The 21,739-nt window shown below is 28.6% G+C and overlaps 1 protein-coding gene across 12 annotated transcripts in view; it reads left to right on the top strand.

Moving 5' to 3' along the window:
- LOC136081934 (uncharacterized) overlaps window positions 1-21,739 on the top strand; it is a 74,518-nt gene that overhangs the window by 13,131 nt on the left and 39,648 nt on the right. For 4 of the 12 annotated variants that reach the window (XM_065800371.1, XM_065800364.1, XM_065800372.1 and 1 more), the window contains 3 exons: window positions 3,958-4,027; window positions 4,309-4,338; window positions 6,799-7,026. In XM_065800371.1, the coding sequence (XP_065656443.1) occupies window positions 6,807-7,026 (220 nt within the window). In that variant the 5' untranslated portion in view covers window positions 3,958-4,027; window positions 4,309-4,338; window positions 6,799-6,806. Of the gene's footprint in view, window positions 1-3,957; window positions 4,043-4,308; window positions 4,339-6,798; window positions 7,027-21,739 lie in introns of all 12 variants that reach the window. The other 8 variants (XM_065800366.1, XM_065800373.1, XM_065800374.1 and 5 more) reach the window with 3 other exon arrangements.

The following is a 21,739-nucleotide window of genomic DNA, read 5'->3' as shown; positions in this document are numbered from 1 at the left end:
CTAGTTCTAAATCAATATCTGACTCATCTTCCCAAATTACACTGGATCCAAATTCAATGAATATTTTTGCTCCTGCACTGTCTAGTAAAAATTAGGGAGCAGTAATGTATTGTTTAACATTGTTAAATGCGTCGATACATAGTGTTTAATACATCGTGTTTGATGCATCGAAACACACATCGTTAAACAATGCATTGAATAACCATCATCATTAAACAATGATTTGAAATACTGGATTGTTAAACAATGCATCGAAAGAATGTAAATAAAATGTAAAACAGCTAAATTCAAAACTTAAATTTTGTTTGGTTATTGTTATTTGCTATAGTGCAACAATAACAGTAACCACCCAGTCAGCATTTGATCTAAAAAAAAACGTTTTTTGAATGACTTTTGAACGTTCTTTTTTTTTTTATTTTTTTTTTAGATTATTCACCTCCTCAAGGCCCGAGGGGGGCCACTACAGTCGAGGAGGATACTCATTTTTTTTTTTTTTTTTTTTTTTTTAGTCGTTATTCGTGGTGCAACCCTCTCTCAACTCTTTAACTCCGAAACACGAACCTTGCCGAGCAAGGCCGCTGCGCGGAGAAACTAAGTTGAGCGCGGTACTTCCAGGGACGTGGTGGGAGTCGAACTCCGAACCTCTCGTTTACAAGGCGAGCGCTCTTACCACTACACCACTACCGCATTTTTAACGTTTAAAAGATGCTAACGATTTATGATTAATATTTCATTATACAATCTATTACCTTTTTCTCATGTGAAATGTAAACTCATTTTAAGGAACATAATCGTAAAGTAAAAAAACTACTAATGAAAGTAATTTTATACTATTTTATTTATTATTTTTCATATAACAAATTTTAAATCGTTAAGGTACATTTTTGTTTGATTAACCGTGTTCGATGCATTGAACAACTCATTGCATCAGATGTATCAAACACGATGAGTTGTTCAATCCATTAAACATGATTGATCGACTCAATGTTAAACGATACATTGTTCCTCCCTAGTAAAAATTCTCTTTGGTTTTCTTTCAAACACTTTATTGTTCCATCAATTTTTTTTCATGCTTGAATATAATCTAGACCAGATGTTTTTTGGTAATCAGGTAGATCAGTAGTAAACTTAAATATTTGCAAAAATATCATTGCTATTAATACTGTTTCATAACGGGTAAGTTGACCTAGTAAATTTTGTGCCGTACTTCTTACGCTGTTTGAAAAGTCATTAGTAACAGAATCTTCATAAAGTGCAAGTACAATTTGCACATTTACAAATTGTTTCAGTCATCATTCTTGGTTCTTTCGATCCACTTATCTATATAACCAAATATCTTATTAAAAGCATCATTTTTAGACCGCCATCGAGTTTTACAAATATTTATCAAATGTGACGGATGACTGGGATTATTCTGATTTTCAAAAACATTGAGTCTTTTATAAGGTTCTTTGAAAAAAAAAAAAATTCTTGAAGAAGTCCAAGAAAAGAAATAACTGTAACTGAACAAGAAGTAGTTTGTTGTAAGACTAGATTTAACACATAGTCTAGCACCATGTATAAATATGCCTTGGGAGCACTTCCTTAAGTTTTGCTTGAACTTCTTTATATTGGCCATTCATATTATCAGCATCATCATAAGCATCTGCTATACAACTATTTAAGCTAATGTTCATAGAATTTAAAGTTAGTTTTAATAAATCAAATAAATCCTGCCCTGAAGGTCAAATCACGTTGTTTAAAGCTACAACTCGTTCCACAACTTCAACTATAGACCTGGTGCCGTCAGTTCTGTCACTAATATACCGCAAAACAAAAACACATTGATCATGGGTAGATATATCTATAGTTGAATCCATAGTAATTGAATAAATACCAGCTGAATTTTCTTCTTCAGATATTTTAAATGATAATAATTTACAAATAGTTTGAATAATGTTTGTTGTTTGAATTAAGTTGTAGGACTTAAAAAATTGAACAATCTTTCTCTACCCTTTTTTATTGATATCTCATTATACCAAGAGTAGGTCACTCTTTGACGCATTGACTTTTTTGTGTAGTCACGCATTGACTTTTTTGTGTACTAATTTCAAACTCTCGTCTTAATATTGTTGTCTTAATATATATATACGTATATAACATTAAATAAGTTCACTTCACCAAAAAAAAAATAATTTTAACATTATAAACTATTTTTAATTTATTTAAATTATTATTTTAATAATTTGTAATAAAAAAGAATTGTAGTATGTCAAAAATTAAATAAAAATGTGAAAATGAAATTACTAAATTTAACTGAAACTACAGGTATCTATTTAATTTTAGGCCAATAATCTTATAATTTTTAAGTCTTATAATTTTTAAGAGGGCCTACTGGGATTTTTCCGGTGTCCCAGTGCAACAGTACCCGCCTGTCAACAAATTTAAGTTTTTAAAAAAAAAAAAAAAATATTTTTCCTTACTTTTTTTTAAAATTCTAATACTATTTATTTCCCAAAACATTCATAACACAACATGATCGTCTTAGCTAAATGTTTAAACTGTGAGAATATAAATTATAGAATGATATCGGAGTCATACTTGCTTCACATTTAAACATAAAACAAAGAACATTAAATACATTTTGTTAGTATAAATTAAGAACATTCATTTCAGTTAAGAGAGGATTTGCATGAGTATAACGATCTTTAAAATTAATTACACGTGCAAGATGCTTCTGTTGCCGATAGAGGGGTTCTAACTTACTTTTTTTTAGCACTACCCCAAGCAATATTTGCATAGTTCATATAACAATGGATAAATGAGTAATAAAGTTGAATTAAATTATGTTTTTTAACAAAGTTTCTTGCATTGTATATTATTCTAAAATTTTTGAGATTTTGTTACATAGAGTTGTAATGTGATTTCCCCATGTAAGGTTTTTGTCAATTAGAATTCCTAGGAAAGGAATAACACTTGCTGTCTCTATCTATATTTTATCAATAAATATTGAAGGCAAATCCCTTGGTAGCAGATTCTTTTCTGATTTTGGATAAAAAAGAGATCATTTTGTTTTTTTTAATGTTAATTGAAAGTTTGTTAGATTTAAACCAGTGCGAGATTTTTACTAATTCAGTGTTCATATCTTGAAAAAGGGCACTGATGCTGTTATTCGACAAAAAAAGATAAGTGTCATCAGCATACATTACTGTTGTTAATTTAGTGGCTTTAAAGAAAACGTTGAGATAAATAAAAAAAAGAAGAGGTCCCAGTATCGATCCCTGTGGAACTCCACAGGTTATATTCAAAAAATTTGTAGACAAGGAACCATTGATTTGGATAAACTGCTTACGATTATTTAAGTAACTCTTTAGTAAATTTAAAAAATTTCCTGTGATTCCATAATGATCTAGTTTTTTAATAAGAATTAAATGATCTATGGTATCAAAGGCTTTGGACAAGTCTATAAAAATTCCAAGAGTGAATTAAGATTTCTAAACGAATCCGCAATATTTCATGTTAGATTAAGTATCGCGTGTTCTGTGGAGTTATTTTTGTTAAATCCGTGTTAATTATTGTGTAAAATTTTATTAATAGAAAGATGTTCATATAACCTATTGTAAAGGATTCTTTCTAAAATTTTTGAAAAGGCAGATAGAACAGAAATTAGACGATAATTTGTTATATCAGAAAATTCTCCTCCTTTAAATATAGGTGTTACTTAAACTATTTTATAATGATCGGGAAAAATTTCTTGCTTGATTGCGCACCGAAAAATCTGAATTAGTATAGTTTTTATTATCTAATATGAATCAATTATAATGTTATCATTTATATCGTCATAGTTTATGGCTTTATTAACTTTTAACATTTTATAAGCAATATAAAGTTCTTTTAATGAAATATCAATATTTAGTGTTGAGTTACATGGAAAAATAGGTTCAAATATTGTATTAGTTATGTTTGGAATATTTTTAGCCAAATTGCACCCAACAATTACAAAGAAGTTATTTATCTCATTTGCTATCTCTTTCGGATTATAAAAAAGGTTTGATAACTTTAGGCAAGTTGCATGTTTTTATTTTATGACTTCCTGTAATTTCATTTTAAAATTTGCAATGTGCGCTTTGAATTATGTTTGAATTTATCAAGCAAGTTTATGTTTGAATTTATCAAGCAAGTTATTTTTTTTTTAAGTTTTTTTTCGACTCGAATTGCTTTATATAATTTTTTTTTCGAATTTTGAATTGCTTTATATAATTTTTATAAATTATCTTCTTTCTGATTTTGATTTCAAATATTTTATACAAAGTTTTTGTTTAATTTTAGAAGGTTTCCTGAGAGCTTCTGTAATCCAAGGTAATTTGATAAGTTTATTTGTTAAAGTTATTTTTTTCCTCGGAAAGTTTGCATCATATATTTCAAAGAAAGTTTTTTAAAATGGGTTAAAACATAAATTTGCGTTAAAGGCAGTATTAATATGGTTCCAGTGAAGCATCGATAATTGTTCTTTGAATGACGTAACATTTGTTGCATTAAAACAGCGTTAAAAGAAAACTTGTTCTAGTTTGGGCGCAAATTCAGTATCAACATTTATTGAGAAAAAAATTGGAAAATGATCTAAGATGTCATTTTTAATTATACCTTTTTAAAGAGGTGCATTAAATATATCTGTTGTTATTATGTTATCTATTAATGAACCTGATGTTAAAGTTATTCTAGTTGGTTTGTTTATCAATGGAATTGCACCATTTTCAAATAAATGCGTTTGAATATTACATCAAGTACAATATGCGTAAAATTCAAACGCATTTAAGTTAATCTCACTTAATATGCAGCCTAATTTCTTTTCATTAGTACTTTTCTCTATTAGTTTTGTATTGATAAATGAATTAAAATTGTTAATGTCTCCAGCTGGTGGTGGGTAGCAACAGCTTAAAAGTATATTTTTGGGTTTTTTGGCTAAAATTTCAATTGTTTGAACGGCTTTGTCGGCATCAGAAAAACGTGCACCTTCGAAGCATTTATTAAATAAAGTGCACCTTGGAAGCTTTTATTCCTTCTTGAATAAAAGTTTGGAAACTTTTATTACTTCTCTTCAATTTTAAGTCAAGCCTCATTTTACTCCTCATTTTTTGCCATCTTGAGCAGTTGCTTTATTAAACATTATTCTTTTTTTTAATTTTATTGCGAGAACATCTCTTTTAAGAATATTTCAAGTTTTGCAAACTTTTAAAAAGTGCTAAATAAGTGGTTCTAATTTTTCAAAACTCTAGAAAACATTTTGACCTCTGCAATTATCTTACGATTAGTTTTCACTCTGTAATAAGTTTCTTTAAATAAAGGTTTTGCTGCTATTAAATTATTTCTTTCTAACTAAAGTACTAAAGTAATTCTTGAAGGCCTACCCTCTTTTTTATTTCAAGTAACTTGAAGGGTACCACAAGGTTCTATCTTTGCATCTATATTGTTTCTTATCTACAATAACAATCTTCATGAAATCTTAAGTGGCTCTATATGCTGACGACTCAACTTTATACTGTTATCTTGACTAAAATCTTCACTTTTTAATTTCTTAGAACAAGCAGTCAATTTTAATTCTGATCTCTCTTCTTTAACAGCCTGTAGTGGCTTGTGAATTAAAGTTCTGGACTTGAAATCCACATTTTTTGTTAGACAATAAAACGAATTTATTTACTGCAAAAAAATGTTGCAATATTATTGGCATTCCTATATTGACAAATAACAACCCTTTTACTCTTGTACAAAGTCAAAAGGCACATTTTAAATGTGATTGACCTGCTTTATCTGCCAAGCTTGAGCCACTCTCCCATTGTTGTAAGATTGCATTTCTTTCTTTTAACTACAAATACAATCATGGTCAATGCTCAAATGAGCTATCATCTCCATTACAATAAACCATAACTCATTCTTGCTTGGCTTTTTATTCAACAAGTTGCGTCCATTTACAATATCTGTCCCTTCATGCTAAAAAAACTTTTAATAATCAATTTTTTTCCTTCAACATCAAAAAATTTAAAACTCTCACCTATCCTAATGTTTTCCTTTCTTATGCAACTTACAACTTTTAAAGTCTTAAGTTATACGTATCCTAGTATTTTAACTTTATTTTAAAGTAATTCATATCTTAATAGTGGCTGCTTGCAATCTAGTTGGAAAAAAATGAGAGTTTAAAAGTATATAAATGTAAGCCAGTATTTAATGAATAGTAAATATAAGCATAAAATTATAATATATTAAGTTATAAAATTTTTTCTAGCCCCGGCTATCAACCCTTGCTAAATCTTATAACTTTGCTGGGGCCTGGGCTGGGTTTGCAAAGTCTCGATTTTTGGCGGAGCCGGGGCCGAGGCCCCGATTACTTACAACCAACAGATGAAAAAATTGATCCAATTGAATGCTATAATGATATTGATAAACATTACCTCATTTCTAAAATTGTTTCTAAAAATGATTAGTGTAACTCAAATTGAAGGTAAAGGTAAATTTAAACAATCTTTAAACAGTATTTTTATAATGAGTTAATCAATATAGTAAATAATTTTTACTAAAAAAGGTCGAAGAAAGTGTCTGGGGGTGCTAATGATCAACACTTTCTTTGACCCCTGAGCAAATATAAAATTGATAAATTAAATGTTAACTAATTCTTTGATTTTATATTTATAAAAATTAACTAATAATTGATTTTTTAAAAAACAATCTAAATAGAAAAATATTATATCATTTCAATAATTATAGTTTCAATTATACCCATAATATTTTATTATTTAGTTAATCCTTCATTTGTTCTTTGAATAGGGTAAAGCATGCATGTAATTGTTAAAAGTAGTGAAACTCAATTTACGCTAGAGGTTGAACATGTTGATACAATAAAAAATGTGAAGAAAAAAATTGCAGATCAGGAAAATCTTGACGCAGACAAATACTATTTGTATTATATCTTTAATTTGTTAAAGGATAAAAGAACTCTCAGACACTACAAGATTCGAGATCAATCTATCATTCATCTGATCTATCGATTTAGAGGTATTTAAGTGTAAATAAATGTGTGTAATATATCTATTTAAGTTTGTATTTGAAGTTTGTTATATAAGTTAAGTTTGTTATTGTAACTTATTTTCTGTGATACTTTTTTAGCTTACTATTCGTTTTTAACGACTTCCATAAGCCACAATAAAAACAATCTTTTGTGGAAAACTTAACATTTTGTATATATATTTTCAAACTTGTAGTTTCAGTTAACTTAGTTATATTAACTTTACTCTGTTTTAAACATAATATTAAGATCTTGAATAGTTTTTTTATTTTTGATTGAACTAAAAATACAATCAAAAGCTAATTTTTTTTATGTATACATTTAGCAAAACCAAGGTAAACACATTTAGTTTCAAGTTTTATGCTCTATTTATACTAAAAATTTTGATAGATTACTTTTACGGCCACCGTGAGGCCAACTTTGATAACTAGATTGTGTGAGGCAAAGGGTAAAAAAGTGGTTTCTGAACAGTCAAACTATGTAAATTGTAAATATATAAATATTAAATTGCTCTACTCTGAGCCCTTGCCAATTATTTAGTTATTATGATAATAAGTTTGCTAGTGCAGCAAAGCATGTCAAATGTGAGAGTTCAAGCAATAAAGAGTCATAATGTAGGTAAAAAGTAATGATGTATTGATTAATCCGCATTGGCAACGGCTTAACCTGCCACTTTTTGCACTTTCGGTATTGGCATCGTCCTTTTTTTATTAATTTACCAATTTTCCAACCGATTGCATTTTAATATTTTTATCCTACATTATGATAATAATGAAATAATAAACTTTATGCATTACTTCGAATTGTTTTGAGAAATTGTTTATTTTGACTTTGTTTACTGGCAATATTGTTTATTCTTAAGATGGTGTTTTTAAGCTTTAATTTTACAGCTGAATGTACATATACTTTTATTACCATTTTGTTTTCAGAATAATTTTAGTTTGCGTCGTTTTATTGTTATAATTTAAAGTAACCTATTTAAGCATTGTTATTTATATGTGTTCAAGTATAGAGTACTATATTTTTATACCTTTATTTTTATTTTTTTTTAATTTCAATTCACCTCCCAAAGGTCATGAAGGCCAATTTAGTTAAAAACAAAGTTTGTCAGTTTAATCGGTTGTTTTGGATTTTCGTGATACAGCGTTATGCATGAAAAAAATCAGAAAATAGGCATAAAATATCAACACATGTCAAAAGACATTTTACAAATTATACACATGAAGAAAAAGTATAGCTGATTAAAACGCTATTAAGATAAACACTTTTGTTACAAGTATATTATGTAAGGAAAATTTGTTACAGAACTACTTGAAACAGAAATTAGAAATCTAAGAAAAGCATCTTTAAAAATATTTTTTAGGTGTTCTTCGAAACAAAAGAAGTCTCTTGTTAACATTAAAATGGTATTTTGAAAATATGATTTGCTTAACAAATATGAAATTTTGACCAGTATTTTTTTTTTAAACTTTGGTCAATATCCAAAATCATTTGAAATAGGTGGATTAAAAAGTCCTTTTAACAATACTGTTCAATGGCTATTCTTCAAATTGAATAAAGATAAAGTTTGTTTGACTTCCATATTAAGTTTTTTTATGCTTTAGTGCATTATTTAATTGAGTGTTATCATCCCAATATACTATATAATTGAGTGTTATCATCATTATATAAAAATCCACTAAAAACTTTCTACACCAAAATCAAACAAGGAACCATGTTGTTTTAAACAAAGAACGACCATATTAAGTTCGTCTTGTTAGGTTGACATTTTTTCATTGACACTTTTGATTTTATTATTTGATGAGATTTGTTAATTGCATCGTTGTTAAGTGTAATATGCATGAAGTTTGCTGTTTTTAACTTTTAAAAGCACTCCTTTTTTATTTAAAGCAATATAGTTTTTTTGAAAAGGTTTAGTTAATTAAGTTCTATATTTTATTTGATTTGAAACCTGTTCCTTTTTTTCATTATTTGACAAAAAAAGTTTATTGTAATGAAGTAATGAAGTTTATTATTAAATATAAGAAAATTTTTATAAATTAATTTTATAAATTTATATAAATCGTTACAGTATCTACTTTAATTTTCAGATATTTTACAAAGTAAGCCCTTAAATAAAAAAATGAATTTTAAACAAATATAGATTAAATTTGTTGTTTTCATTTTTAAATATCAACCTCCAATTTTTTTGCAGACCAAAACATTTTAACAAGCACAAATATTTTGTTAATTTAAATATATAGTTAAAATTATATGATAAGGTTTTGTGAATTATTTGGCATAAATACATTGATTGGCAATAGGAATACCAAGAACTAAATGTAAATACATCGACTGAGGATAAGGGTTCGGTCAGTGTTTTAGTCATGATTAAAAGTCATAAAAAACAAGTAAACTATCATTTAGTTAAAAAGTATTCAGTTTAACTCGATAGTTTTAACGTCGCGTAAATCAAGTAACGTTCTTCCGCCCTAAACGGGTGGAAGAAGAAAACAGTGGTAGGTCACTATAAGCCACTGTATATCCAAGAATGGCGCAAATGGTGTGTGATAACCTTCCCCCACACCCTATCCATGACTTTTAGTTAATTATGTCTGCAAATTTAGCTCCTTTAGACCAGCAAATCGGTATAAGCAGATCTTATAGTACAGATGGCAAACTTGCACTCTTAGTGCTGTCGGCAAATGTGAAAAGCGAGTACTTTTTTTTTTAGACAAAAAATATTTATGGGATTTTTGCTACAGTCAATAAAAATCCTAGATCCGCCCCTGAGTTGTTATTGGGGCAACATTAAAAATCATTACTTTTACAAAAGAATACAATTATCAGGACGCAAAATCAAGGCCTAATGATATTTGATGCATCTTTTAATAACAATTTTTTACTTTTTCCCGTTCATTATATAACTGTAAAGATCACTTAATTTATTAGATAATAGCATGTTGAATATGAATGCCTTTGATCATTTTAATATGAGTGTAATTGATTAATGTAAATGTATATAATCAGAATGACCAGCAAATTTTATGTTCATTATGACTTTTTGCTGATTCATAAAAATTCTCTGACTTTTCCATGAAAAATTTATCAAAACTTTAATATACAATGCAACAAAAAATCTCACACAGCCCTTTACTATTACCCAAAAACATAAACTTACTTCAAAGGTGCTTTCATTTACTTTTTAATAATGATTTTATTATGAGACTTTAAAAATGAATATTTTCATTATCTTAAATAATAAAAATAAATTTATAGAGAACAATACATTATTATTTACAGATTAAATATTTAAATACGTTTTAAACGAGGGTATTAGTTTTAATTTGTCTATTGTCTGCTTTAAAAATCTTTCCATAACCATTTATTACATTTTTGTACTGCACTCAACTTTTGTTCCAACACAAGTGTAAAGTTTTTAAAATTAACTAATTTTTTTACAATGCTAAAATTTTTCCAAAAGTAGGTCTTAATCATTCGCTTCTAACTTTCTTAACACTTTCTGTTCAATTATAACTACTTCTTGGTACAATTGACATAATTAGGTGTCTCTAACCACTGCACCCTGGATGCTAAATAACTACTACTTAAAAATATTCTATTATGATGTTGTAATTTATTAATTTTGAAAAGATTTTAAAAAGCAATACGAAGTGAAAAAGTTTGTAAGAATTTTTGTTGTTGTTTTACGAGATCAATATAAATATAAAATGTGCAGAAGAACATAAAATATACACATTAAAGTTTTTAAGAGCAGTCAAAGTTAATAAAATAATAAAAACTTTTATTTTTGCAATATAATAAAAAACATCTAATTATTATAGATCTAGTTATATAGATCTAATTATTTATGTAATTAGCTACATTTTTTATGTAACTAATTACTTCAATCATTTTACAAAAAAAAGAAAAAATTTTATATAAAAGATATGCAATATAAAAGATAAATGGACGAAAAAGAAATGCAAAAACACTTATAAAGTGTAGTAACATTCAGGGTCGACGACATGGGTTTTACAGTGGAGGGACGCCATCGTTAAGTTTTTAAAAAGTCCTCAATATCTAAAATATTTTTCTTCAAAAAAAATAAAGTTCATTTAAAAAAAAGTGGGGCATGTGCCCCTGTGTCGTCGGCTCTGATATTATGAACATATATATATATATATATATATATATATATATATATATATATATATATATATATATATATATATATATATATATATATATATATATATATATATATATATATATATATATATATATATATATATATATATAGGGTAAAGTAGTCTAATAAAACAACCCTTTTATATTTAGTTGATCATTATTATGTAAACTCTATATTTTTAACAAAATTATTTTTTGATTAAGTAGTATGATTATTTAGCTTTAGAAATATCATAGATTTATTGCTCACATCTAATATAATTTCAGAGAACTATCATTTTTCTTAAAACGGTACTAATGGCGATATATATGCCTAATATGCATCCATATCGCCACCTAAACTTTTTTTTTTATTTCATTATTCATAATGCAGATTATGTTAAAACAACGAATAAAAAACGAATCATTATTCATTAAATCATACTCTTTGTTCGATTTTTTATTACAAATCTAATTGTTTAGTCACTTTCGCTACTTGATATACACCATACTTTGCACAAAGTGCATTGGCCACTTTTTATGATGCTTCCTGTGTTACAGTGCTCATGGAACCAGGTTTTGCATCCGACATTAAATCTAATCATCTTTTTTTCTTTTATCGTTGTAAACGAGTCCGCAACCGTCACAAAACGAATCTTTGTCATTCTTATTTCTCTTCTTCGATGATTTTCGAGTTTTTTTCAAATCATGTTTCTTGGCCATTATTGTTTGACTTAGCCTGAGCGTTTCAGTTATTTTATCCGCAACTGAATTTCGATCGACAACAACAGCTTGCCCATTTAATAATCTTTTAGTTTTTACTTTTCTCTTTATTTTAGATGACGGAATTATTGAACGGATACTATACGCAGGGTCTGAAGATCCAGGTTCCAAAGTACTAAACTTATCAACATCAGGATTTTTGACGTTTATTGATTATTTAGAAATTTCACTGGGTGCAAAAGCTACTTAATATTAGGGTTAAAAGGATAGGATCCTGTTGATCTGAATCCTAATATGGAATTTTCTTGTGTTGCTGGTGTAGCCTTTCTCGTTAACCAGTCTCTGTGAGTTCATTGAGGAATGTTATGCTGCCACTACTGGATTTCCAGTTCTAACAGAATGTAATGCCTATTTCAAATCCTCTGTTTTCCATTTTGCCCTAAAAGTTATTTTTTTATGTTTAGTCATTCTAAAAAGAACAAAAATAATACTTGACAAAGTTTTTTTTAATTAATGGAATAATCAACATTGCATTTGTCATGTGACAACGAAAGCATTTATAAACATCTTTAAGTTTAAAACAATAAAATAATGAGGTTGTGAAAAGATAACAAAAGTACATTTAAAAAGAAAAGGTAATCTCTTAGCATCATTTTTGCCTTAACTGATGCATTAACGCGGCAACTTAAATAATATTTTTAAAGAATTTTAAAATTTATATTTTTTGTTTCACTTTTTTAAACTTCAGCTTTAAGTTACAGTTGTTTAAATTCAATTTGAGAATAAAACATTAAATCACAAACTTTGAGTGCAACTACAACACATTCACAAAATCTCAATATCGGAAATCAAAATAAACATGTGGCATTATTAGCCCATTCCAGCCTGACGATATTGGCCAGATATCGTTGTTGACCAAATTTAAAATTCTATGCAATGTTGTTCTGAAAATTGGCTGAACGACGGCGAGTTGAGACAGATGGATCATTTGCAACACTCTGCCGCACAGTTTCAACGTTATCTTCAGTGCGAATATTTCGATGGGCACCTCATCCAGGACGGTCGCCAACTGAACCCAGTTCCTCAAAACGACCAATCAAACTCATAATCATGAAGGCTGTGGGGGGCTGTTCTGGAGTTAAAATGTTGCCGATATTTACGCTGCTTCAAAACAATTGATCGTTGATAAGAATAGAAAAACTCGATAATTTTAACGCGCTGTTTTGTACTAAATGATTCCATAAAAAATCTCTAAGAATTCAATTATAGCCTAAAAAAAGACAAAAATAAATATGTCAAAAAATAAAAAAGTTATTTCGGTTTTACATTAGTAGGTCTTCTTTGGCCCACCCTGTACATACACATTAGGAATGACGTCAATCAAACTTTTTTTTGTTATATAAGACAGTGTTGTTTTGGGAATGCAATCGTTTGAACTGCAACATTGGACCAGCAATGGTATTGCAAGATTAGAGCTAAGATTACAATTTCACTAAACAGTTCATTCCAATTGACGTCACTCTTGCCGTCAGCTGTCAAAACAGAATGCATGTTATTGCACTTTTCTTTAAATGCTTGTTTCACGTTTTTCTATTTTTTCATGTTATAGAGAATTTCAAAATGTTTACTTTGATCCTCCATCTGTACTTTATTTTTGACAAAGAATTTGTTGCAGTATCTAAAACTGCTAAAAAGAAATTTACTTTGAAGGATTGCTTTGACGACTTCACAGGTTCATCTTTCATTTACCAACTTTACTAGTTCATCAATTACCTTCATAGAAAAATTGCCTTTTGATCTTACTTGGGCTGACCATAACTTCATCAGAGAACTTTGGAATAATGGCCAGTTTTTTGACCAGTTTTATTGCATCTGTAATAACACTATACAGCCAATTTTTCTATCTCATATTCTCTGTTGTGTTCTTAATATATTCTACCTAAAGACGAGACCAAAATATAAAATAAGGCCAAATATACATACATGTATAATAATATGACACATGTCCCTAATAAACAACCTATATATAAATGTCAAGAAATTAAATTAGTTCATAAATCCTTATAATCGGGAGGTATTTTATTCTTTATTCTTCGTCCACGATTGGATCATTGAATTCTTTGATCTTCTTTTTTATTTTCAACTAAATTGCTCTCTTTAATTAATTTAATTACTCTCGCTCTCCAATTCCAATGACGTTGTACTACTATTGCATTCTTCAAACGAAAGAATAGCTCATCCTTTGGGCATTATAGGCACGTTATCCCGAGTCAGGCATGGAGCAGATATAGCGCAAACTTTTTAAAGTTGAATCTGATTTCAGCGAAGGATATGTCTATTGTGATTTAATTTTATGTCATATGATCTAGAGCCAACGCATTTCTTTGTTTGCCAACGAGTTCTGTCTTTGACTATTTTTCTTGCAAATTTTGACTGTTCCTTATTTCGAGATTTAAACCTGGGTAAATTATCTCTCAGTTGACGCCCATGTATGTTCCGCTGGAGATAAACAACTTTTTTGGAGTACTACGTAAAATTAAGATACCTTTATAAATGTCCTCATTCGACATATAATATTTCTTTATCAACAGTTTTACTGATTTTACAGTTGCCTCTACTAAACGATTCAATTGTGCATAGTGTGGATTGCTTGTTATGTGCTTAAATTGCCACTGTTCAGAGAATTGACGAAACACTTTTGAACTATATTGTGTACCATTATCTGACATTTACTTTTCAGGGATACCATTTCTAGAAAAAGATTCTTTGCATGCTTGTATAGCATTTGCTGATCCAGTACTTGAAAGCAGAAACACCTCAGTTTACAAGCTATGATAATTAACAATAATTAAATAGTTTTTATTAGCCCCCTGAAACAAACCAGTTCCAGATTTTTGCCATGGCTGTGTTGAGACATCAGGAGTTAGCAAAGGTTCTTTCGGCTTTGATGGGAAATACTTCATACATTCCTCACACTTTTTAATTAACTGCTCAATTTTGTTATTTAAACCTGGGTGAAAAACACTCTGATGTACACGACGTTTCTCTGATCCCAAGTGACCTTAATGCAATTTTGAAAGAATTTCTTTTCGCAAACTAACTAGGATTATTATTCTATTTTGATATAATGAGAGTCCATCAGTTTTAACTATTTCATCTTTAAAATCCCAATGAGGTTGGATATTCGCCGGACTGTATTTTTTGGAATTTGACCACCCAGAAATGATACTTTCTTGCAATCGGTTTAAAAGTTCTTCTTCTGCAGTTTTTTGTTTAATTTCTTCTAAATGATTCTCTGTAGCAGGCATACTTTTTATTATTGAATTAACACAAATTAAGATCATTTTCTGCAATCTCATCTTCTTTTGTAAGTTACCGGTGCACGAGACATTGCATCTGCATCAGTAATCGATTTGCCCTCAACTTGCTCTGCAGTAAATAAAAATCTTAGTAACTTCATTCTTAAACGTTGAATTCTTGGAGACACACCATTAAGTGAACGATAATTTAATATCTGAATTAATGGTTTGTGATCTGTTTCTAATATAAATTTTTGCAAACCATACAAATATTTTGACATGCGTGTGCAACCTCAAGTTACTGCTAACATTTCCATGTCGATTGAATAATAATTTTTTTCAGTTGTTGTAAGAAATCTAGATGCACAGTTATTTTGTAAATGCCATAATGATTCTAGTAAACTATTACACTAAGTCCATTTAATAAAGTTCCATCTGTACTTACTTTTACAGTTTTTAACATTGTAGTGTGCCAAAATGAATGGATTAGTTAAACTATTTTTTACCTCTTTGAATGCTCTAGTATGATTTTTGGTCCAAAACAATGCTGATCTTGAAATCAAAAGATCTCGCAAGGGTTCAGCTACTTTAGCAAGTGCTGGATTGAATTTTGATAAATGCTGGGCCATGTCTAGAAAACTACGTTAAGACGTAATGTTTGTTGGTTTTGGAAAATTTTTTATTGCTTTAACTTTTATGGTCAATGGTTTTACTCCCTCTGCTGAAATTTTATGACGCTAAAACTCCACTTCTGTTTGATCAAATAAACATTTCTCTACATCAAGGGTAACTCTATTTTCAGCAAAGGTTTTCGTTATATTCAATTTCTGTATTTCCAAAAACTAAAAAATCAACCATACTTATAACCATTCCTTTTACACCATCAATAACTTGATCCATTATTTTACGAAAAATTTCAGGGAGTGACGTTAATTCAAATGGACCCCTAGTTGGGCAGAACCGCCAAAAGGCGTCATAAATGTACATTTTAACTGACTTTTAATATCCATTGGTAACTGCCAATAACCTCAGTTAGCGGCTACTTTTGCCATATATTAACATCTATTTCCAAGTTGGGCCAATGTATTGTCTACACTTGGCAGTTCATAGCTTGGTGACTTTGTTTAATTGTTTTAAATCAATACAGATACGAATAAGTTTATTTGGTTTTTTTCACAACTACTATTGGATGACACCAGTCTGTAGTTTGATCTACTATTTTGATAACACCCATCTTTTTCATACGAATTAAAAAAACGTATTTTATGGACGACCCCTTACAGAGAATGATTTTTGAAAGTATCCAAGACAATTGAGTTGCTTATAATCAGAACCTATTAGTCGTTTATTAGTAGTTTATAAATGTTCAATTTTAATTCCAAACTTTTTTAAATGTTTGGTTCATATAACTGTGACCTCAGCGCCAGTGTCAACTTTTAGTGTTATTTTTCCATGTTTTACTTTTAATTAAATTTCCCAAGGTCTGTCGGCACAATTTGCTCCAACTCTTCCTAAAAACAACATATAAGATAGGGCCGTATATATATATATATATATATATATATATATATATATATATATATATATATATATATATATATATATATATATATATATATATATATATATATATATATATATATATACATATGTATAATAATATGAGACAAATCTCGACGCTTTTAAATAGTTTTAAAACGCTCCCCAGATTAACAGTTTTCATCTGAATTGTTTTGCTTACTTAATTAAATTTGAGCAAGGCATTATACCAAGTGTATTAAAGTGCATGAAACCAACTAAAAAGCAGAGGAATTTGAAATCTGTAGCTTTCTTGGCCATTCCCATTGCATACATTTTCCGAAAGCATCAATCTTGGAATCTAACAAGGGTTCATAAACAGCGTCATAAACCTCATCAAGCGGGTTTTACTCAGAGGTTTTACAGTCAAATTTTTTACATGACTTGTTAATAGAGTCCATCTATGGCTTGATCCAGAAAAAAGTTATGAATCTCCTGAATACTGCTAAAAACGTTAACAGCTAGTGTGCAGGAAAGTGCTGCATTATTGACAAAAAGGTTTAGTGAATGGCTTCCACGTGGATCAAAAAATGCTAGTAGGTTTAGGTCAAGGATTACATTTTTTATGCCTACATTCTTTCCCTTTATACTTGATCCATTATCGTAACCTTGGCCGCGCATATTTTGTTTTGATATTCCTTTTTTTTTTAAACTCGACTAACCAGCAAACTGTTAACCCTTTCCCAGATGTATCTACCCAGCAATCAATGTTTTAGTGGATTTGCAGTGGACCTATATAGGTGTTTTGTAGCAGTTAATGGGAATGTTGCTTATTGGTTACTTAGTGGACCATTATTGACAGCCGCTATTAATGGCAAGCTGATAACTTTCCGACATAATAATAAAGGCTAGTCATTGGCTATCCTCTTTTAGCGGTTACCACTGATAGTCCACTAAGTAACCGATGAGCAAAAAAACAGCAGTCTGCTTAAAATGTCTATATAGGTACACAGAAATTCCGCTATAGAATGTGTGCTGGGTAAGACCTTAGCAAATTCAAGGAAATGTTCTCTCGCGTTTGCTTTGTGTCCCAGGCTTGTATTGACAAACCAAAGCACAAGTATCATTTGTTATTTAAAACTTACGTTAGCAGTGCAGTCATTAATTATAGAACAATACAATGCTTTTTGCATTTCACACAAGATAAACTCAGTAAGATACAGGAACAAAAACCGATAAACTTGTTTTGAATTTTTTTGCTTATAAATGTACATGAGTTTTTTTGGAGTTACCCGGTGAATATGTTGGAAAAGAACAGAGTTGATTTTTGAAATGTGTTCAACAAGTTTTAAAAAGGTTCCATTGTTTTCTTCGAAAAATGTTAAACTTGTTTTACAAAAAGCTAAGAGTACCAAGGAATTGCACCAATACAAAACGAGGAGTTAAAACTAAAGTTTTTGTTTTAAAACAAGACTTTGTACTGTATTTGTGTTCAATTTATTTTTTCAAGAAAAGGCTAAACCTTAAATAAAAATGGTGAACTTGACGTATTTATTTTAATATTTGGTTATAATTAGAGCGCTTATTTAATGAAAATGTTTCAACTGCTTTATAAGGAATGCCTTTTAAACCTTGAGACTGAACTTTCTCCTGATGTCTTCTGCGCCTAGAGTACAAGTTGTTTTATTTTTTGGTTGTTATGATTTAAAAAAATGGTTAAAAGAACACATAACACCCAACATCAAGATCAAATATTATAAAAATAGAACACAATAGTATTTAAAGGTTAGATAAGAGCAATCAATTATCTCTCTAAATTATTATTATTTTGTATTTAACAACTAACTTGATAGTAATAACTGCACCCTTATATTAAATCTTACCAGCAATTTATGCTGATTTTTGTTTGTATCAGTTTAATCAATTTCTTTGCTTGTTTCTTGTCTTTTCTTTCCAGATCATATAATTGTGTTTTCTATAAAAGGAACCATGATTTCTTTCATAGAAAACACAAATATATGATATGGAGAGAAAAATTTGGCAGCAAATAAGGAGCCTTGTCCAAAAGGATCCTATTTTGCCGACGTAATGACTCACAAACATATTCTTTTAAATAATTTACTAATAACTACATTTTGCTATATATGTATATATATATATATATATATATATATATATATATATATATATATATATATATATATATATATATATATATATATATATATATATAAATATATATATATATATATTTATATATATATATATATATATATATATATATATATATATATATGTATATATATATGTACATATATATATACAAATAAATATATATATATATATATATATATGTACATATATATATACAAATATATATATATTTATATATGTATATATATATGTACATATATATATACAAATAAATATATATATATATATATATATATATATATATATATATATATATATATATATATGTACATATATATATACAAATATATATATTTATATATATATATATATATATATATATATATATATATATATATATATATATATATATATATATTATCTGAATCAAAAGGCCGGATGAATAAAAAAAAAAGCAATTGCTTTTACTAAGTAATTAGTCAGCTTAACGTGAATAAAAATTTTTGAAGTTTCGCTTAAGTTTTTATCACGTAAAGCTAAGCAATAACTGAGTAAATTGCTTAACTTTACATGAATAAAAAGTTCTGCTTAACTGCTGAAGTTTTTATTCACATAAAACTGATCAATTACTGAGTAAAAGCAATTGCTTCTTTTAATTCACCCGGCCTAATATCTTTATTTAATTTGATCAAACTTTTCTCTTCATTTATTGGAATCCTAAAAGATTCATTAAGTAGAATCGATTCACTTTTTTTGTTTTTGGATTTCGGTATGTCTTTCAACCGAAATTATGCTTTTTACCGAGTTTACATAAAGTACCGAAACTGAAATTTCGGTATCGGTTTAAATTGAATATTCGGCCGAAACCAAAACAGAATTTCGGTTGATTACTGTGTTTAAAGCACATTTTTGTGACATTCTAAGGGCTGTTCATATGAATAAAACAATTTGCTTAGGAGAGGAAAACAACCGAGACACTGCCTTTTCTATGAAACTCATTTAAATTTATCATTCTGTTTATATTAAAAATCATTAGCACCACCTAGGCAAGATCCGGTCAGCCGGGTGAAAATTATTAAAAAAAAATTTGAACAATCAGTAATAAACACAATATAAAAATCAGTTCAGTCAGACAAGACAGTTTTGTGAGAAAATTTAATGAGCATTTTAAAGTTTAAATTGTTCAACCATGTATGTAAATATGTTAACAAAGCCCTAATATTCGAAATATTGTAACTTAAATAAAGTTAATAAGACTTTTTAAAATATTTAAAAGACATTCAGAATCAAATTATTGTTTTTAAACTCCTACTTTTATTCCAAAAATTGCGCCGATTTTTTTTAGGCGATTTAAGCTTCTTTTTTTTTTTAACATCTTCGCTTCCAACAAGCCTGCAAGCAACCACTATTTAAGTTGTAAGATACTGGAAGAGAAAATACGAAGATTGCAGAGCAAGATAACAATTGACAGACAACTTATAATAATGCAAATTACATGAATCAGAAAAGCAAGATGAAAGTAGTGAATTCCAAAGAACTGATGCTCGAGGCAATAAACTAGATGAATAAGAGTTTTAGGAACAGTCACAGAAAAATGACGAGACTTAATTGAATGACGAGTAAAGCGAAAATGAATTTTGGTAAATGGCACAAGATACACTAGCTCTTTAGAGCATTGCCTACTATGGTATTTGTAGATAAGAGAAAGAGAAGCAACGTAACAATGATGTGATAAAGTTGAAGGTTAACTGCAAGAGCAGGTCTAACTAACTAACATGCTTATTGGATATTGCGATATCACTACCAAACTATTGAAGTATTGAAAAACACAGAACTATCGGTAGTAATGATATTGAAAGTGCGATATCAAAAAACTCAATTTCAAGATTGAGTGTTTGAAAGTGAAAACATTTTTTCCAATAATGAAAATTATTCCCATCACTATCGAAGTCCCTTTTGCCACTACCGAACTCAATATCAAAAAAAAAAAAAAAATTGGTTATAACAATAAAACGAATTTTTTGAAATAAATTCAATTAAAAATATTTTGTCTTTAAAAAACTTCTCAGCATAATAATTTTAACTGAACATTTAACATTTTATTAAAAATAAATTATGTAAATTTAACTAAAAATAATGGGTTTAATGGATTAATGGCTTTAAATACTGTAAATTTAATTTAAAATAATCGATTTAATGGGTTGATGGGTTTAAATACTGTAAATAGCAAGTTCTTTTAATTGTTTGTTTTAAGTATTGGTTATAATTCTTCAAAAAAAAATTGTCAAACGAGTTTTTATGATATTGCATGAATTTTTTAAAGTTCGTTGTTTGTATGTCTCACTAATGTTGGAGACTTGAGTTTGAACTAGGGGAAAGGCGCCTATGATGGCATACTTAACTTTGAAGCTTCATTATTCAGTATCCTGAAGACCAATAATAAAAGTTTTGATATGGATACATTCCTTGTTACATCTAGAACAATAATTACCCTGGGAGTTTTCATCAGTTATACTTTTTTTATAAGTTATTCTTATTGTAAAAAAAAGCACAAGTGTGCCATCATAGGCAACCACTGCTCCTATGATGGCATAGGGGAGGATGGGGCTAGTTAGGATCGAGGGTAACGTAATGATTTCATTTACCCTTAGAGTCTTTCCTCAGAAAAGCCAGAAATTACTCGAAACCATCCTATTTTACCATTTCATGCTACACACCAGCATTGTAAAATTTTGCGCATGCGCATAGGATATATTGCGTTTTACGTACTTTTTGGACCAAAAAAAAAATTTTGGAGCATCGCTTTCTTTTAACTTTACTTAAAAATAAGTTTTTCTTATAAAAAAAAAAGGTTTTCCCA

The sequence above is a fragment of the Hydra vulgaris genome, chromosome 06 (assembly GCF_038396675.1).
Source record: "Hydra vulgaris chromosome 06, alternate assembly HydraT2T_AEP".
Lineage (NCBI taxonomy): Eukaryota > Metazoa > Cnidaria > Hydrozoa > Anthoathecata > Hydridae > Hydra > Hydra vulgaris.
The sequence above is the reverse complement of the archived record's forward strand: the minus strand, read 5'-3'. Positions and strand labels throughout refer to the sequence as shown.